This window comes from Lissotriton helveticus, chromosome 11 (genome assembly GCF_964261635.1).
Source record: "Lissotriton helveticus chromosome 11, aLisHel1.1, whole genome shotgun sequence".
Taxonomy (NCBI): domain Eukaryota; kingdom Metazoa; phylum Chordata; class Amphibia; order Caudata; family Salamandridae; genus Lissotriton; species Lissotriton helveticus.
Genome location: NC_136072.1, coordinates 1,150,427,097 through 1,150,444,792, shown reverse-complemented (window position 1 = coordinate 1,150,444,792; position 17,696 = coordinate 1,150,427,097). Strand labels below are relative to the sequence as shown.

Here is a 17,696-nt window from a genome sequence, read left to right as displayed (position 1 = left end):
GCCTCTACCCCTTGATCATATTCATGTGCGATGCCGCTACTCAATCATGTTCATGTGCGATGCCTCTACCCGTTGATCATGTTCATGTGCGAATGTCTCATGAGCGATGCATCTACCCGTTGATCATGTTCATGTGCGATGCCTCTACCCGTTGATCATATTCATGTGCGATGCCTCATGAGCGATGCCTCTACCCGTTGATCAAGTTCATGTGCGATGCCTCATGAGCGATGCCTCGACCCGTTGATCATGTGCGATGCCTCTACCTGTTGATCATATTCATGTGCGATGCCTCTACCCGTTGATCATATTTATGTGCGATGCCTCAGGAGCGATGCCTCTACTCGATCATGTTCACGTGCGATGTCTCTGCCCGTTGATCATGTTCATGTGCGATGCCTCATGAGCGATGCCTCGACCCATTGATCATATTCCTGTGCAATGCCTCTGCCAGTTGATCATATTCATGTGCGATGCCTCTACCCGTTGATCATATCCATGTGCGATGCCTCTACCCGTTGATAATATTCATGTGAGATGCCTCTGCCCGTTGATCATATTCATGTGTGATGCCTCTACTCGATCATATTCATGTGCGATGCCTCTACCCGTTGATCATATTCATTTGCGATGCCTCTGCCCGTTGATCATATTTATGTGCGATGCCTCTGCCCGTTGATCGTATTCATGTGCGACTGATGCCTTTACCCGTTGAACATATTCATGGGCGATGCCTCTATCCGTTGATCATAGTCATGTGGGATGCCTCTACCTGTTGATCATATTCATGTGCGATGCCTCTACCCGTTGATCATATTCATGGGCGATACCTCTACCCGTTGATCATATTCATGGGCGATACCTCTACCCGCTCATCTTATTCATGTGCGATGCCTCTGCCCGTTGATCATATTCATGTGCGACTGATGCCTCTACCTGTTGATCATATTCATGTGCGATGCCTCTATCCGTTGATCATATTCATGTGCGATGCCTCTACCCGTTGATCATATTCATGTGCGATGCCTTTACCCGTTGATCATATTCATGTGCGATGCCTCTACCCGTTGATCATAATCATGTGCGATGCCTCTACCCGTTGATCATATTCATGTGCGATGCCTCTACCCGTTGATCATATTCATGTGCGATGCCTTTACCAGTTGATCATATTCATGTGCGATGCCTCTACCCGTTGATCATATTCATGTGCGATGCCTCTACCCGTTGATCATATTCATGTGCGATGCCTCTACCTGTTGATCATAATCATGTGCGATGCCTCAACCCCTTGATCATATTCATGTGCGATGCCTCTGCCAGTTGATTATATTCATGTGCGATGCCTCTACCCGTTGATCATATTCATGTGCGATGTCTCTACCTGTTGATCATAATCATGTGCGATGCCTCAACCCCTTGATCATATTCATGTGCGATGCCTCTACCCGTTGATTATATTCATGTGCGATGCCGAAGCACCGTGCTGGCACCAACTGCCCTACCCAGACAGTTAACAGTGTCCAGGCCCGATCTAATGCAGTACCCTGCCACACCTTCACAGTCCTGCATTATTTGCTGGAGGCTGGTGCGGAAGTCGCCTAGGACAGCAGGCAGGACCTCCCTCACCATGTCCCACAACACACACGAGTAACACCCCAGGAGGCATCTTGAGTGCTCACACCAAAGGCCATGGCTGGCAGAGGACATTATTCGAGCTCCGGATTCATGTCCCATGATACAGAAACAAAGGAACTGATATTGACGTGCCGGTGTGGTGGCTATATTGTGGCCCTGATTTCACTTCCGGGGAAGGGTGGAGCAGACACACAGCTGCATGATGCCACCTACTGGCACAACGAAGGAATTACGCAGATAACATCCTCAGATGGAATCTGGCACATTAGAGTATTCACAAGTTGAGGAACCTATGGTTCTAAGTATCCATCAGAAAATAGCCTTTTGTATAAAAGGCATAACATGCTGTAATAATTCACCTGGCTAGTCTGTAGAGAGAACTAGCTAAGCTTAGTTACTATAATTGTTATCACTGGGAACCTGCCAGCTGTTATAGTTAATTACGCGCTGCTACGAGTAAATATGATGCTGCAAAACAAGGAACGGGACCATATTGTTCCTGCTTACATTTCACATGCTTTACTTATGCATTTCCTACGAGTGTTTGCTTTTTCCCAGATGCTATTACTTTTTTTTCCAAGCAGCATATTACTCTTGTCTAGTGCGTAATTTGAACTGAGTCAAATCCAGGTGTTTATAGAGGAGCACAACTGAGTCGTAGTTGAAGGCAGTGCGAGTTTCTCTCAGTGGGGCAGTATGGTGATCGGTGGGGGAGAGGATGCAGCACTATGACCAGAGCTGCCGAATTTGGAAGTGGGGAACCAGGTGCAGCCTTCATGACCAGTCCCCAGACCACTCTCCTGACGGAGCACATTCCCCTGCTAGACTTTAGAAGGCCCCGCAAGACCTTAGAAGCCCTGGTATAGCACCAGCAGGTGGACCCTAGAGGTAGCAAGTGTGGGTTAACCTTGAAGGCTTTTCCACCACAATCCATACTGAAGTTCACCTCCAGTCTTGCAGGCAGGCCTGTGGAGCAGCACTCCCTAAAGTGACAGTGAATCGGTCATTGAGGACACAGGACCCTTGAGGCCAGTACGCCCCACCCATTGTTACCTACATTAGCCTTGTTTCAGCATAGTAGTGACACTCACCAGGGATCTGCAATGCAGGAGTTATATGCACACCAAACTAAGTTCGCAAACTTCACGTACTCTCTGCTTTATGCACAAGCACTTTTAACATGTGCTGCTTGCTTTGGGACCACTGTAATTATGCAGCAATGGAGGACAACATTATGTTGCTGTGTTGACTAGATTTATGCTGCAAAACAAAGGCTGCAGCGTAATGCGGTACATTTTCTTATACTTTATTATTTTGACATTTTTACACATGCTATCAGTTTTTGCAAAGATTTTACCTGATTAGTACCAGTGTATTTTGCAAATGCAGTGGTGAGAAAGATGACCAGTCAACCTTTGCAAATGGCCGTCCACTTTGCAGCAACAAAATTCACATTTTTTAAAAATAATATTTGATCTGTTCGAGCTACAATTTTTTTTATTTAAAATCTCCAGAATATGCATCATATGATGTATTATGTGGTAAATAAGGCAGAGCCATAATTATGGGGAAAACTGTTGCAAACTAGGATATCTTGCCATTTATGTTTGAACTGCTCTTGTGGAAAAAGGGAGGAGAAGTTCTGATGAAAGGAACTGCATGGCTCGGAGACAAATGGCTTGAGCTTCCACTTTCTGGCTTGTGCTTCCACTTTTAAGTGTATTTGGAACATTCTGTGATTGGAAACATATCCCACTTTGTGAATGTATTTGAATGTCAATAACTCATAGTAAATCATAAATAATCATGAGTATCCATTGGTTGAATTAAATAATGTAAAAAGCTGTAACTGGTCAGTGAAATGTAAACAAATACTAAAAATTGGGATGTTTTGCTCTTTCTGGCCACACCTGTGACTCCGCTCACTGACCCAATCCTTGGGTTCTTCCCGCCCTCTGATTCTCCACCCTCAGTTCCCCTACTTTTTTCCCCCGTCTTCGACCACTGGGTATAGTTCATAAAATAACAGTATAGTTCATGATGGGATGGTGCACTGTATGGCATGATAATTAAAAATACAATTGTGCTACAATTAATATAGGAATGGCGGTCCAGGTTTTGATATGTGCCCGCATAATTAATGCAGATAATAACATGCTACCAATGTTAAAATAAAATTATGGCACAGTTACTGACATGATGGATAAACTAATAACTTTAAGGGGCAGTTTAGGACATGATACCCTAATATATAGCCTTTCTTGCCCTGTTAGAGTTACGGTCTCACCTTTCCTCTTTGGGATCTGCATTTTTGGGGAGATGAGCTCCTGGCTGTAGCCATTCAACATACTACCTGTGTCAACGGGCTGTATGACCAGGGCTTGACTATGACTGGATCATGGCCACCAAGATGGAAGGGGCCTCACGAAATTCAAATGGTGGAGATCACAAGAGTGGACCGGTCTTGCCAACCAGGGAAACTATGGTCAATCATTTGACCTCGCAGACTAGAGATCGGGGCAGGTCCTCTGACCAGGCCAGGGGAGTCACCGACAAGATTCAACACTGGAACTGTTGAAGGACTGTCCCTTTCTTCATGGACTGGGACCAAGTCTGGGAAGAAGCAAAGAGACAGCTTGCTTGAAGCTGGGAGAACTGACACATGTCTGCACAAAGAGCTGGAGCGCTTTTTCCGGGTGCAAGTGCCCTGCTAACCAGATGAGTACCGTAGTCCAGCTGATTGGAACGACCTGTGGTACATCGCAATGACCCATGACCGCCCCAAGACCCAAGGTCACCACAGCCAAGTGCCCAAGACAAGAAGTGCATCTGGGTCCAGGAGAGGCGACACTGTGTGAACCTGCGCCATACTCTGCACCCATACGGATACCTGTACGTCATTCTTAAGACATTCGTGGAGGTCAAGAGAAATCCTAGGTTTGGCGCCTGACTTGGGTCTGAGCGGCATCTTCCAAATTAGGGAGCCACTGGGATTGTCTTCTTAGCCAGAGGCAAAGCAGTTCTGGGGATATCATGGTCTGGAAACCTGTTTACCAACCCCTGTGATGGCCGGGAGGCAACTGGCAACTAGAGCTCCCAGTGCATGCTTTGGGAGCCCCAGACCAGTAGGTGTCCAAGCCACAGGAACATCTTATCAAGGATTGGTAGCTGCTGAGATGCTGGCCCTTTGGCACTGTAGGGGCACCTAGGGTGAACTTTCATCCTAGCTTGCCACTTCCACCTGACACCGCAGTGACTACTGCACGTAGGACTCGAGTGACTGTGCCAACTCCAAGAGGCAAAGGTGACCAGGCACTTGGGTCAGGAACACAGGAGACATTTCTAAAGAAAATGTAATATACACCGGGAAGAGTGGGCTCTTCGGTTCTTTTGGGTAGAGGGTCTTTGGGCTTCGCTGAACAACTTTAGGTTTCGTAGAAGGGCACATGATGCGTTCCTGAGCACATCACGAAACAAAATCACTGCAAATGAAACTAGAGGGCCGTTCATTTTGGTTCTAGATCAATCCTGAAACAGGCTTCAAAGTACACAGAGTCCCTCCAAATTCTCCAGAGTTTAGGTAAACATGCTCCATGGGGTAACATTGCCAAAAGGGCTCAATGTTAAACTATTATTGCCCCTAGGATCTATAAACCTGCTGGGTGTCTAACTCTGGTTCGGAAAGTCCCACAAGGCCCTGGTTTTGGCTAGACTCACACCTGCTCAGCGCCAAGATACCCTGCCGGGTGATGGTGCGCACTACAAATCTGCATAACATGCCATGCAATGACAACATAATATGACATAAGATAGTTTTTGGTGTAGTCGTACTAGGCCCTAGGTGTGCCTAGACTTAGACCTGTTTGGGGCCACCATGCCCTCCTGGGTGACAGTGCCCTCTACAAATCTGCATGACATGACCTAACCTAACATGACATTCCATAACGTTAGGTGCTTTAACCATGTATCTCTCTATGTGGCATGTAGACTAAAGAGAAAGAATAACCAGGATATTCAGGTTATAGGGTGCTATCTTCAGGTGTAATGCCTAGCCCGACACTATCTCCTTGAAGAGTGATACTCAAAGTACGGCCCGGGGGCCGCATGCGGCCGTCCTGACCTTTACAAGTGGCCCTCTGGTCAAGATTAGCACTGGGATAATGTTTACGTGTCTTAGCATTAACAAATTATATGTGAAATAAACCGGCAAGCATTTATTTAAAGGTTAATTGAAATTACATAAAGTAAGTAACTAGAGTGCCCTAAATCACTTACCTTTAGGAACATCTTCATTTATAAAGACATCTTGCAGTAAAACTACAATAAAGTCTGTAAATAATCCATTAAATGCAGAACCGTTTCATCTTAGTGCATGAGATTATCTGTGTATTGAGAAGTTTTTCTTTTTAAGTCCTAGTTTTACAACATGAATTGACCAAATAGTGCACAAACAGGCAAATCAGTTGTCATGTGCACTTACTGGGCCCTGGGGTTTCTACTGCACATGAACAACATATAGTTTATTAAATCAAACACTGGAGAAGACTTTGTACAGCACACTTCCTGGAGTCATGTATTTCGAGGTCCTCATGTGTGATAATGAAGTAAAAGGAGGGAGAGTGAAATAAAAAAAATTGCTTAGGATCACACAATTTGGTTAAGCGGAGAAGCCGGGCTTAATCCCAAGTTTTTGGTTTCACATTGCAATTCAGACACTAGATGTATACGCCTACCTTCCCTTACACCCACCTTAACACAAACCCCTCCCAAACCCTGACTGCCACCTTGCTGTTATCAGTGTGGCCCTCGGTCACATCACAGACCAAATTTGTGGACCCTGGAAAAATGTTTGTGAGTACCCATGTCCTAGAATGAACCTTGACTGCTTTACCCCAGTACTCTAGGGACGTCAGGTAATAAAAGGGAGTGCCTAGTCAGTGAGTGCAGAGTACTGCAGCACCAGTACATCAAATGAGTTAAATGCACTAGAGCAAACTAACGAATGATGTGATAAGACCACTGCACCTCGGTTATGTCTCCAACGGCGAAAATATGAGGGACGGAGGTAGCTTCGTAAGCATCTACGATTATCTTCCCTGAGCTGGGATCCATCCGAACACCAACCTTCTCCAAATTCAAAATTTTGGTTTCTGGAGCCCGACCTTTGAGAGAGAGAAAATAAAAAGAAACAAACAGGTTAAACCTGCAAAAGTTTTCTCCTTAGCCCAACACATAGTACATAGTTCTTTTACCACAGAAGAAGTGGAAATAAAATGGGAGCTGATGATCGGGCCCACTCCCCTCAACGGATGGGTCAAGTCTGCCCCAGCAGGGTATTTTCTGTATGCGTGTGAGTATGCATGTATGTAGCATTCATAGTGCAAACCTAGCCAAAAGAGAGTGGAGCGCTGTATGTGGTCAAAGACGAGCATAACGTCAACAATTGATAGGATAAGTTGCTGGTTTGTGGTCTATTAAAGCAATGTGATGCGGAGGTCTCTAAGTCTTCAACTTGTTCCTAAATTGGAGCAGCATTGGGAAGACCTGAATGTTGTCCCGGATCCTGGATGTATACATAGAACCTTTTTCTGCAGTCCGATGACAATCTGGCTGCGGGTGTGCTGTGCTCCATCGCAAACGGTGAGCATGTCTACAAGATAAACAGGTGTGCTGGTTGTGAATGTTTTATAAATGATGATGCTGGTTTTGAAGAAGGTTGGACAAATGATTTGAACACAGGAGAGACGTCCTCGTCCATCGTGACAGGGGGGACGGACGCGGACGTCTCTCCTTTTTCTCCAAAGAACTGGATCGCTCCGGCAGCCGTCTCTGTTTTCAACTTTAAACGGCTGGTGAAGTTTGCAAAAATTAAGACCACGACTTACAGTGGCGGTTCATCATTGTCCATGTAGACCACGACCGATCAGCGTGAGTCATAGGTGTCAGCTGACATCTACAGGTTGCAGTTGGATTCCGATTAATTAGGATTCACAACCGGCGGCTATCATACCCACCCCTTGTCCTGAAGAAGACCTGCCCGGATGCCCATGAATACGCTCCCATACCCAGGGTTGAAACGTCGACGTTAGAGTCATTATTAAGTCCATACAATCCCTCTGAATTGAACAGGAAATCGCAATCCCTGTCGGAGGATTATGTTGGTACTCTGGACCTAACTACAAAATGTTTTTTCCCCCCATGTGTATTTATATGCCATCCATGTAACTGTTGTATGGCACAATCGTCCCTTATCACGAAAAGTCACTTATTATACACTAGTACGTTTTGTATTTTTCGTTGTTTGTATATTATGTCACACAACAGCCAATCCAATATACTTTGAAAAGTAAAGCATACCATTTCCTGCCTATCTAAGTGATTTTGCTTGGTGTGTTTTTTGAAATATATGTTTTTTTAAATAACTTTTATGTAGTAATTACTGTGTTCAAATCATTTGTCCTACCCGACAGAACCATTTTTGCCTATTTTTATACTTACCCAGGTTCTGAGGGACACCGGGTCACCCCATTATCTTTAATTTGTTTTGAAGAAGGTGCAGGCTGGTAAGGGGAGCAAATGGAATTCCATCAGGATGGGGGAGATTATAGTTCTTCACGCCCTGGTTGAGACATGCTCTGGGGTACAAGATGCGTTTTAGGGGTCCCAGTGTGAAGTCTGGGAGGCCATGGAGTAGACCATCTGGATGATTACCACCATCCAGATGCAAGTGCACAAGGATTTAAACAGCCGTTCTGAAGTTGCTTGCTGGAAGAAACAGTTTCACTTTCTTTAGAAGACAGAGTTCATACCAGGCCGTCTTTGTTTTTTTGGTACAGTGTTCCTTGAGGACAAGGTTAATGTCCGGGGTGAATCCATGTGGCTTGGCATTCAGTGAAAGTTGGGGTTCAAAACCATCAAGGTTCATATAAGTTGTACCATTTCTTATTTGTTAATCTTCCCAAATAATAGGAATTGTGCCTTGGTTTGTGTCAGCTTCAGGTCAGCGCTTGACTTCCAGATCTGGATGATATGCAGGCAGTGTTTGAGGCACTGGATGTCGGAAGCAGAGGAGACTGTCAAACAAATTTGTTCATCAACAGCATACTGGTGAACCTTGATGCTGTTACCTGTGAGTAGAGTACCGAGCGCCTCCATGTACAGGTTATAGATGACAAGGGACAATATGGAATCCTATGGGACTTCACAGGTGATAGGAATCCTTCGGGACCTAGAGGTGCCCATGTGAACAAACTGGTGTTGGTTGGACAAGTAGGAGGAGAACCTGTGAAGGTTATTGCCAGGGATCCTACTTGAGTATCCTGGATGTATATGAGGGTGGAATGGTTGACTGCGTTGACGGCAGCTGAGAGGTTCACTAATATCAGGATGCAGGTGTCATCTTCATCTGTGTTCAGGAGGACATTGTTTACGATCTGTAAGTTAGCAGTATCCATGCTGCAGCCTCACCTGAAGCCAGACGATAGCCCTGTAAACTTGGAGATGAACATAAATTACTTTTTCAATGATCTTGCAAATGAATGATGGGTGTTAGTTGTCGAGGTGATCAGGGTCTAGTGTGAGTTTCTTTTTAAGTGGGATCTGCTCTGTCTTGCCAGCCTCTGGAAGATGCCTTGAGTGATGGAAGCATTGTCAACAGTGAGCAGGGGTGAGAAAGAGAATCACCAGAGAGCTTTGATGAAGGGTGAGGATAAGACATCCATACAAGAACTGGATTTGAGGGAATTGAGTATATTGATTAGAACTGCAAAAGGTAGTGCTTTAAAAGATGACCATGGTGGGATTCTATGGGAAGGAGTGGGCCTAAGAGATGAAGCAGTCTTGGGATGGTCAATGTTCTCCCTCTCTCTTCTGTATTTTCTTTTTACTGAAGAGGTTGAAGTTATTGCACTTGTCTGTGGAGTGAGGAAATGGTGGGTCTGACAGGGGTCGTAAAGCAGTGTTTGATTGTCTTGAAATGCATTGTGCTTCTACGGGTTTCTTCAGTGATGGTTTGGTATAGTACTTTGGTTTGCCTGCTGTGATGAGATGTTTGTGTGTTGCATGGAGAAGCATGGCTCAGTGGTTAGAGGCGGCAGACCCGGAAGCTGAGATCAGCCGTGGACCAGGGTTCGATTCCCCGCCTCGGCGGGTCTCGGGCTCAAAAATTCCACGGACTCGACAATTCTCGCTCCGGTGCCTACTCGACTCACGGGGTCACACTCTGCGACTCTGGGCAATAGCTTGCTTAATCTCCACTACGGCCCCTCGCGGCGGGATGCCTGGCTTTCACCTTGTGAATACCCTGCCGGGGTATCTCACAGGGGAACACCAGGACGGGTTCCCTAAGCAAGCGCCTTGAGACCCCTGGGTGATTCGTGCGCTATATAAATCGAAATACATTTACATACATACATGGACTGCAGTGTCAAGAGGTCATTGGGAGTACTTTTTTTTCCCATATTCACTCCTGTCAGTGGATGGATTGTTTCTTGTCAGCAAGGTCTTTCGAGTACCAGGTTGGTGAAGGCTCTTGCATGCATGTTTTAATTGTGGAATGGATGTTCACACAGTTTTATAAATAAGTGTTGAAGTTGTTTAGAAGGATACTGGCGTCGAACGTGGAACTGATAAGGCGAGAAATGAGTTCAAGCATTATATTTCTTCATATCCTGGATGAGACATCCTGTGGGGTGTAGGATGCATTTCAAGGGCGCCAGTGGGCAGTCTGGAGGCCATGGAGCAGAGAGTCCTTGAAAAATCTGAAGGTTTGGTCTTCTCGTTTCATGCGGAGCAGGGAGATATGGATGGTGAAAGGGTCAGTCTAGTTCGGAGATATGGGTGGTTTGCAATGGGTTACTGGTGATGTTGAAAAAACATGGTTGAGGATGTGGCCTTTGGGGTGTGTTGGTTGTGTGACATGTTGTAAGGTTGCGGAGAGGGCCCCTTGGGGTTTGTTTTTGAGCTTGTGTTATCTGGGAGGTGTGGGCAAGCCCGATGGACAAGGAGGTCTGAGAATCCCTCGACTGTTCTCACCGGGAAGATTGGAGCGAAAGTGGTGATCTGAGTTGCAGAAAGTGAAAAACAGCGTTCCAGCATCTCCATGGAGTGGAGTTTCTGTGCTTGCCTAGGGTGACCAGGAAGACTTACGGATGATAGTGAGGTATGTTCCTGCTTATGTGCATAGTTCATGCAAGGAAATGCCTCTTTCTGTGTTCCCCCCATAGTTATGAACTGATGCTACTTGTTTTCTTAACTCTAACAGTGCACTGAGGCCTGCCAACCAGACCTCAGTTCCTGTGCCCTGGTTTTAGTCTGTGTATGGTTGATTGGCTTATACTCAAATGGCATAAGCTAACTTATTTGTAAGTCCTTAGTATATAACATCCAGGGTACCCAAGGCCTGTAAGTTGGAGGGTCACTCCAGGATTGCAGCACTGGTTGTGCAGCACTGGTTGTGGCACCCTGGGTATGACCAAGGTAAAATGTGGCTCCCAGTCTGCCACTGCAGACTAGAAGAGCAGAATTAAACAACTGCTGACTCGGCCTTGCCATTTAAAGCAATTGCAAAATCCACACTCCCAGCTTTAATATATATCAGTTACCCTGAAGGCAGACCTATTGAGTCCGAAGGCAGGTTGCAGTATATTAGAGAATGGAACATGGACCCTTTACACGTTCCAAAAGTAAAAACATGCAATTGTTTTTACTGTGAAAAAATCTAGTAGCCCCATTGGCGAGTGCAGCGTTGCAGGTTGCCACAGCGGCCCTGCTAACTGACTGGGACTACTAAAGTCGAGACTGTAAAGTATCAAACAACTCATTACCTTAAGCTTGACTTGATGTCCAAGTCGAAATTATTGTAACTTGTTGCAGTGTGCAACTTTTACAAAGTTGCCACTTTGTTGCCCTGAATCCCCTGTGCTCATCCACAGTCACACACAGCTTCAGCCCTCCTAGGGGGACATGCAAATGACTCTCTGGAAAGGAGACAACAGCAGCACGCCCGGGAGAGAGGTGTTCCCTCTCCTTGGCTGGAAGCCACAAGGGTGTTGGACCAAAAGGTGATCTTCAATGGAGGAGCTGCCTTTGAAGAGCAAATGGGGAACACTAGGGAGAGGGGCTGCTCTACTGTTTAGTTTGATAGGCTGGCACTCAGGAAGGAGAGGGTAAACCAGCTGCCTAACCAGTTTCTCAAGGGAAGCCACACCTCTGGGTTGTGCTCGGGAGCCCTCTAGCCCAGAGAAGGGTTCTGTCATGTTGGAAGTGGGAAGAATGTAGTAACAGATTCATACCATTTGAACCTTACTGGTATCGCATTTTACCTACTCCTTTATAATGTTGTGAGGACCTCGAAGAACAATCGTTTTTTCAAGTAATAATAGCACTACAATATTTCACTCACTGTTGGACTTTGGCCCTTAGGGCAGGTTCACCCCTAGACTTTTTGCGTGAAATGGTGACCTGGTGATGGTGATTTTTGGGATTTTGCGCACTTTCACTGTGTCCCAGTGGAAAGTGCGTGCGCACTCTGAGTGCATGTGCTGAGCTAGGCCTGCCCGCCCATAGCAATGCATGGGGAATGTATGTGTCCCTGGTAGTTCCTGATGCGTGGGGTGTACAGGCTTGAGTCTGGTATGTGTGAACTCGTGAGAGTGAATGCTGCGAGATGGTGTATGCAGCATGTATGTGTCTAGTGGGGAAGTATCATTCCTAGACATGGCTGTACGTGTGCAGTGAGGGTGCTGGCGTGTGATTGGCTGGAGCTGGCTGGCATGCCAGGCTCCAGGAAGTCTGGATGGGTCTGCCCGGTGGTGAGTGGGAGATTTGCATGAGTAATGTGTGGGAGGAGTGTACCTGTGTCCTGGATGGGCTGGGTTTTCCCCGCACAATGCTGGCTCCGCCCCCCTGTGGTGTGTCTAATGACCCAAGCTCTGCCAGTGAATAGAGAGGGTGGTTGAGGTAAACAGAGTACTCAAGAACCAGCTGCGACTGGTTCCGCCCCCACCCTGCACCTTCAAACAAAGGAAAATACTGTATAAAAATGGGGCTGTGTCCCCACTGAGGTTGTTCTCTTCCAGGATCCTGAGGGGGCTGTTGCTGCTGCTGCTGGGCCAGAGGACCGCCACTTGGGGTGTCTCCCTGCCTGGAGACCCAGTGTGCTGGCTCTGGGCCCAGCCTTGCCCCCCCTACATTCCACAAGGAACTTTCCCTGTGATCCTGCCCTGCTGAGGGCACCTGGAAGCGCTGGGATTATTGCTAGCGCTAGGAGCGCTGAGGATTTCCCTCCGAGCGCCTGGGAGCGCTTCCCTTGATTTGCGGTGCTAGATTTGCCCCCTAGCACTGAGAGCGCGCCCTATTTCCTGCCAGCGCCTCGGGCGCTTTATTGTTTCAGCCGGTGCCCACCCGGCATTGCCCCGGTGATTTGCTGTTATTCTTAAACTCGAGGGAGCCCTCGGTTTATTGAGCCCCCGCCTAGAAGTGCCGGAAACGGGCCGCCGCGCTGCCCGCGACGACCCGGAAGTGCTCCTGCCGGCCGGCCAATCCGAGCGCGGCCCGGCAGAAGTCCCGCCCCCACAGCCGCGACCCGGAAGTCAGGCAGGCCGGGGGCAGGACAGAGAAGCAACCGGAAGCGGACGGGAGGCCACCCCGCGCTCCGGTGAGGACGGAAGCCGGCGTCTTTTCTTGTCTCCCCTCCCAGGCTCCCTAAGCGAGGGAGAGCCCAGGAGAGGGAGGGAGAAGTGTGGAGGGAGCCCCCGAGGAGCGGGAGCTCCCGTGCAGAGCCGCCCGAAGCAGAGGAGCTGCAGCCGCCCGAGACCGGTGAGTGCCCGCCCCTCCCCTTCGGAGCGCGTCACTTGTGCTGAGAGGCCCGGGGGGCCTCAAGTGATTCCCGAGTCCCCAGGAGGGGGACTCCAACGAAGCCTAGTGAGAGGCTCAAGGCGCCCCCAGTGTTCCCGGGTCCCTCGTGAGGGACCCCAACAGCCCAGTGAGGCTGCACCCTTCTGAGTTAAGAGTCCAGAGAGGCTCTAGGGGGGCATTTTGATTTACTTGGAGCCCAGAGAGGCTCAGGGGGCCAATTTATTTCTTGAGAGCCCAGCGAGGTTCCCACATTGGCCCCATTGTTGTTTTGAGCCCTGGAAGGCTCAAACCTTGCTGCACCAGTTGCCCAGCACTTTGTGGGCAACTGCTCCGTTTAGGCCCCCCTGACATTGGACACAGGGCGTCCTAGCCCCAACAAGGCCAGAGGGCCTAGGGACAGTCACAGGTGGTGACTTACGTGAGTTTGGCGCAATTGTACTTTCTATGCACCTCTGAATGTATTGTTTATGCGTCATGTGCCTTTACACCTCTGAATGAATGTCATGCATTGCATCATGTGTATGTTCTTACACCCCTACAGGTATTGTGATACATAGGTGGTTGTTTTCTCCCTAGTACAGGTGGTGCTAGTGAGATCCTGGTTACCAGTGATTACTGGTTGTGTGCTATTTTGTGCTATATTCTATGTACTAAGTGCTATTTCTGAAAGTGCTACTTCTGATTCCTGACAGTGGTCCAGGTGGCCCTGTCTTGTAAATAATCCCTTGTAAATTCTGCCCGTGCCTCTGGCACATTGTAAAGTGTGTGTTTTATCTAATGTGTTTTGGTGTAATACAAAGGCTATTTTTATATAACCTTGTGTGGAGTTTCCTTTGTGGTGGGCCTTTGGTTGTTGTTGCTGGGGTGCGTGCGCAAATACTTAACTTACATCGCCTCCAAGTTTAGCCTTGCTGCTCGCGCCACGTTACCTAGAGGGTGAGTAGGGGTTATCTTGGCGTGTAACTCCCTTGCCCTGACTTGGGAGTGGTGGTCTCTGACTGACTTTGGCGAAAGCCCTGGCCAGCCAGGGATCCCATTTCCAACATTGGCGGCAAGCGGTGAGGATAAGGATTTGTGTTTGCCTTGTACCTTAGTAGCAGCTGGCTGCACCACAAAACTCTGCATTTTAGATGACCACATTTTAGGGGATTGTTTTTTTTTGAAGTTCCATTATTTTCTTCTCCTGAAGGTATCCATTGTGTAATTGTGTCAGTACATTTGTCCCCCTCCCTGCGCCCAGAGTCGGTACCTGTGTCACTTGTGGTCAGGTTGAGGAATCAGGGGTGGTAGAAACTGCCTTACCAGTCCGAGGGGAGGGTTGTGTGTGGATGAATGGTGTGTGGCACTAGGCAAGTGAGTAGGAGTTCTCTAGGGTAGAGAGCTTGCTGAATACCTTTGTGAATTGTGTACTCCTGTGTTAGCTCAGACCCCTAGGTTCCCTGTGTGATCTCTTCTTTAGAACGTCCGCCAGAATGGAGCCTGCTTTTGATGTCTGTGATCTGTTTAGATACAGTATGGGAGAGTTGGTAAGGTTCTGTGAAGAGAGAGACATAGGGGTGGATGAGTTAGACACTCAGTCCGAACTTAGGAGCAGCCTGATCCTATGGCAAAAGTGTCAGTGGGACCTTGAGCGCAGTGAGGAAAGGGCCCGGGCTTCACACCAGGAGGGTGGTTGGTCTGTGGGGAGCCCTGAAGATTCAGAAGAGGAGGAAGAAGATGACAGCACAGGGACGCCAGCAGATAGCGAGGACCCCATAGATAGGGAGTCCCTTGCTGGGTCCAGCGTAGGAGGCAGCGCCTCATCCCTTTACCTGTCCCCAGAGGAGCTGGAAGATAGGAGGAGAGAAAGGGAGCACCAGCTGGCTTTAGAGAAGCTCAGGTTGGAGCATGCCCAGGCTATGGCACAGCTGGGCGTTAGAAAGCAACAGCTAGAGACCGAGAGGGTCTTAGCGCAGGAAAGGATAGAGGAGGCTGAGAGGGCCGCCACCAGAGGCAAAGTAGCTCTGGAGGGTAGACTATCCCCTGCGTGCAGTGTTGAATGTCTGGATTCCCCAGGGAGGGTTGAGTCCAGTGGTGGCAGCTATTTAGATTTCAGTGTAGGAAATCCCAGTCCCAGTTCCCCCAGTCTGGTACCTGTTTCCCCAGAGGAGGAGTTAAGGTTGAAGTTCAAGGACAGTAGGAAACTGTCTCACCAGTCTTGGGAGGATTTTGAGGATGAATGTTGTGATACCCTGTGGGCTTGGGTGCAAGTTCACACGAAAGATGATTTTGACGTCTTGTTTGGTCTGATGGTCAAAGAGCATCTGCTCAGTTGTTGTTCACCAGGGTTGCGCACACACCTGTTGGGGTGTGGATTGTCTGAAGCATGTGAGCTTGCAGATGAAGCAGACCGCTGGGAAAGGACTAGAGGTTCTCTAGAGTCATTAGGGAGTGACTCCAAAAGTAGTGGTTCAGGTATCTTCCAGCCCAGCGTGGTGGAAGAGGCTCAGTGTAGCCCAGCTAGGTCCCAGGATAGCGAGGAGGGTGTAGGGGCTCACTGCCTGGCTCAGTGGAGCAGGAGTGAGGGGGAGACCGAGGTTCCCCAGACGCCCGAAGCCCTGCCTCAGGACTTGGATGGTTTCTGTAGGGAACACCAGGTTGGGGACCTAGGCTGTCCTGTTAGTCCATTTGAGGAAGATCTCCTAGTGAGTAGAGGACCTGGAGCGTCTGTAACCAGAGCTCCTGTGGTTCTAGAGGCTGGCAGTACCGCTCCGGTAGGGAGGGTACAGGAGTCCAGCGTGAGGAGTGATTGGGGGATGAGTTTCCCAGTGGATGCACCAGTGGACCAGGGACTAGCCAGTTGGGCTAGATCTTCTTGGAGGGACCCGGGTGGCGCCACTTCTGGTCTGGGGGATCGTCACGCACTGTCAGGTGGACAGAGGGCGGGAGATCTGCGCCAGACAGACAGTCACACAACAGATGTGACATTTGTTAGCCTCAGGGGGATTGTGTGTGAATCCCCAGAAGTCCTGGAGTGCCAGGCAATTGTTCCACCGAAGGTTTTAGACCAGAGGTTGGAAGGCCAGGTTCAGGATCAGCCTGACCTGAAGGGTAGGATGACTGTAACCAGTGTCCTGACCGGTTCTTCTTCCAGAGGAACTTCTCCAGGTGGGAGAGGGCAGACCTCTGGAAGGGGGTGCAGAGGGTGGGAGAGCCCACCTCTGACCCCGGTGCAACCTGAGTGGATAAGCCCTGGGTTGGAATGGCGTTCTAGGTGTACCCCTCGTCGGAGGTGGAGGAACCCTAGGAGAAGAGGTAGGGGGAGGAGAGCCTTCCCCGAGACTCCTGGTCCGCCTGAGGTTGTAGACCCTAGGCTGGAGTACCAGTGGCAGTCTAGTCCTGTCTGGCAGACAGGAAGAGTGGAGAATGGCTCCTATGGGCCAGGGGTTACTACCCCCCGCTCTGCGAATTGGCATGGACCAGTGGCACCTGGGTGGCCCAGGGCCTGGTCCTGGCCGCGGACAACTTGGGAGTACCAGTGGGGTAGCCCAGTTGGTCCAGACAGTGTGTTGAGAAGGAATCCCATGGGATCACCTCGGCGTAGAACAGGAGGGTGTCCCTGCAGTTGCGGGCCTGCGTCCGTGTTCTATCGCCCCAAGCAGGGAAGTCCATCACGGTGGAGATTGGTCTACCCTGCATTTTGGCTGGAAGGGGGTTGTGTTGGACTTTGGCCCTTAGGGCAGGTTCACCCCTAGACTTTTTGCGTGAAATTGTGACCTGGTGATGGTGATTTTTGGGATTTTGCGCACTTTCACTGTGTCCCAGTGGAAAGTGCGTGCGCACTCTGAGTGCATGTGCTGAGCTAGGCCTGCCCGCCCATAGGAATGCATGGGGAATGTATGTGTCCCTGGTAGTTCCTGATGCGTGGGGTGTACAGGCTTGAGTCTGGTATGTGTGAACTCGTGAGAGTGAATGCTGCGAGATGGTGTATGCAGCATGTATGTGTCTAGTGGGGAAGTATCATTCCTAGACATGGCTGTACGTGTGCAGTGAGGGTGCTGGCGTGTGATTGGCTGGAGCTGGCTGGCATGCCAGGCTCCAGGAAGTCTGGATGGGTCTGCCCGGTGGTGAGTGGGAGATTTGCATGAGTAATGTGTGGGAGGAGTGTACCTGTGTCCTGGATGGGCTGGGTTTTCCCCGCACAATGCTGGCTCCGCCCCCCT

General features: G+C 48.9%; 1 protein-coding gene across 1 annotated transcript in view; it reads right to left on the bottom strand.

Annotated features, from left to right (window-relative positions):
- TXNRD2 (thioredoxin reductase 2) overlaps window positions 1-17,696 on the bottom strand; it is a 422,726-nt gene that overhangs the window by 96,740 nt on the left and 308,290 nt on the right. Inside the window, exon 12 of the mRNA XM_078667932.1 lies at window positions 6,664-6,800. Within this exon, the coding sequence (XP_078524058.1) occupies window positions 6,664-6,800 (137 nt within the window). The remainder of the gene's footprint in view (window positions 1-6,663; window positions 6,801-17,696) is intronic.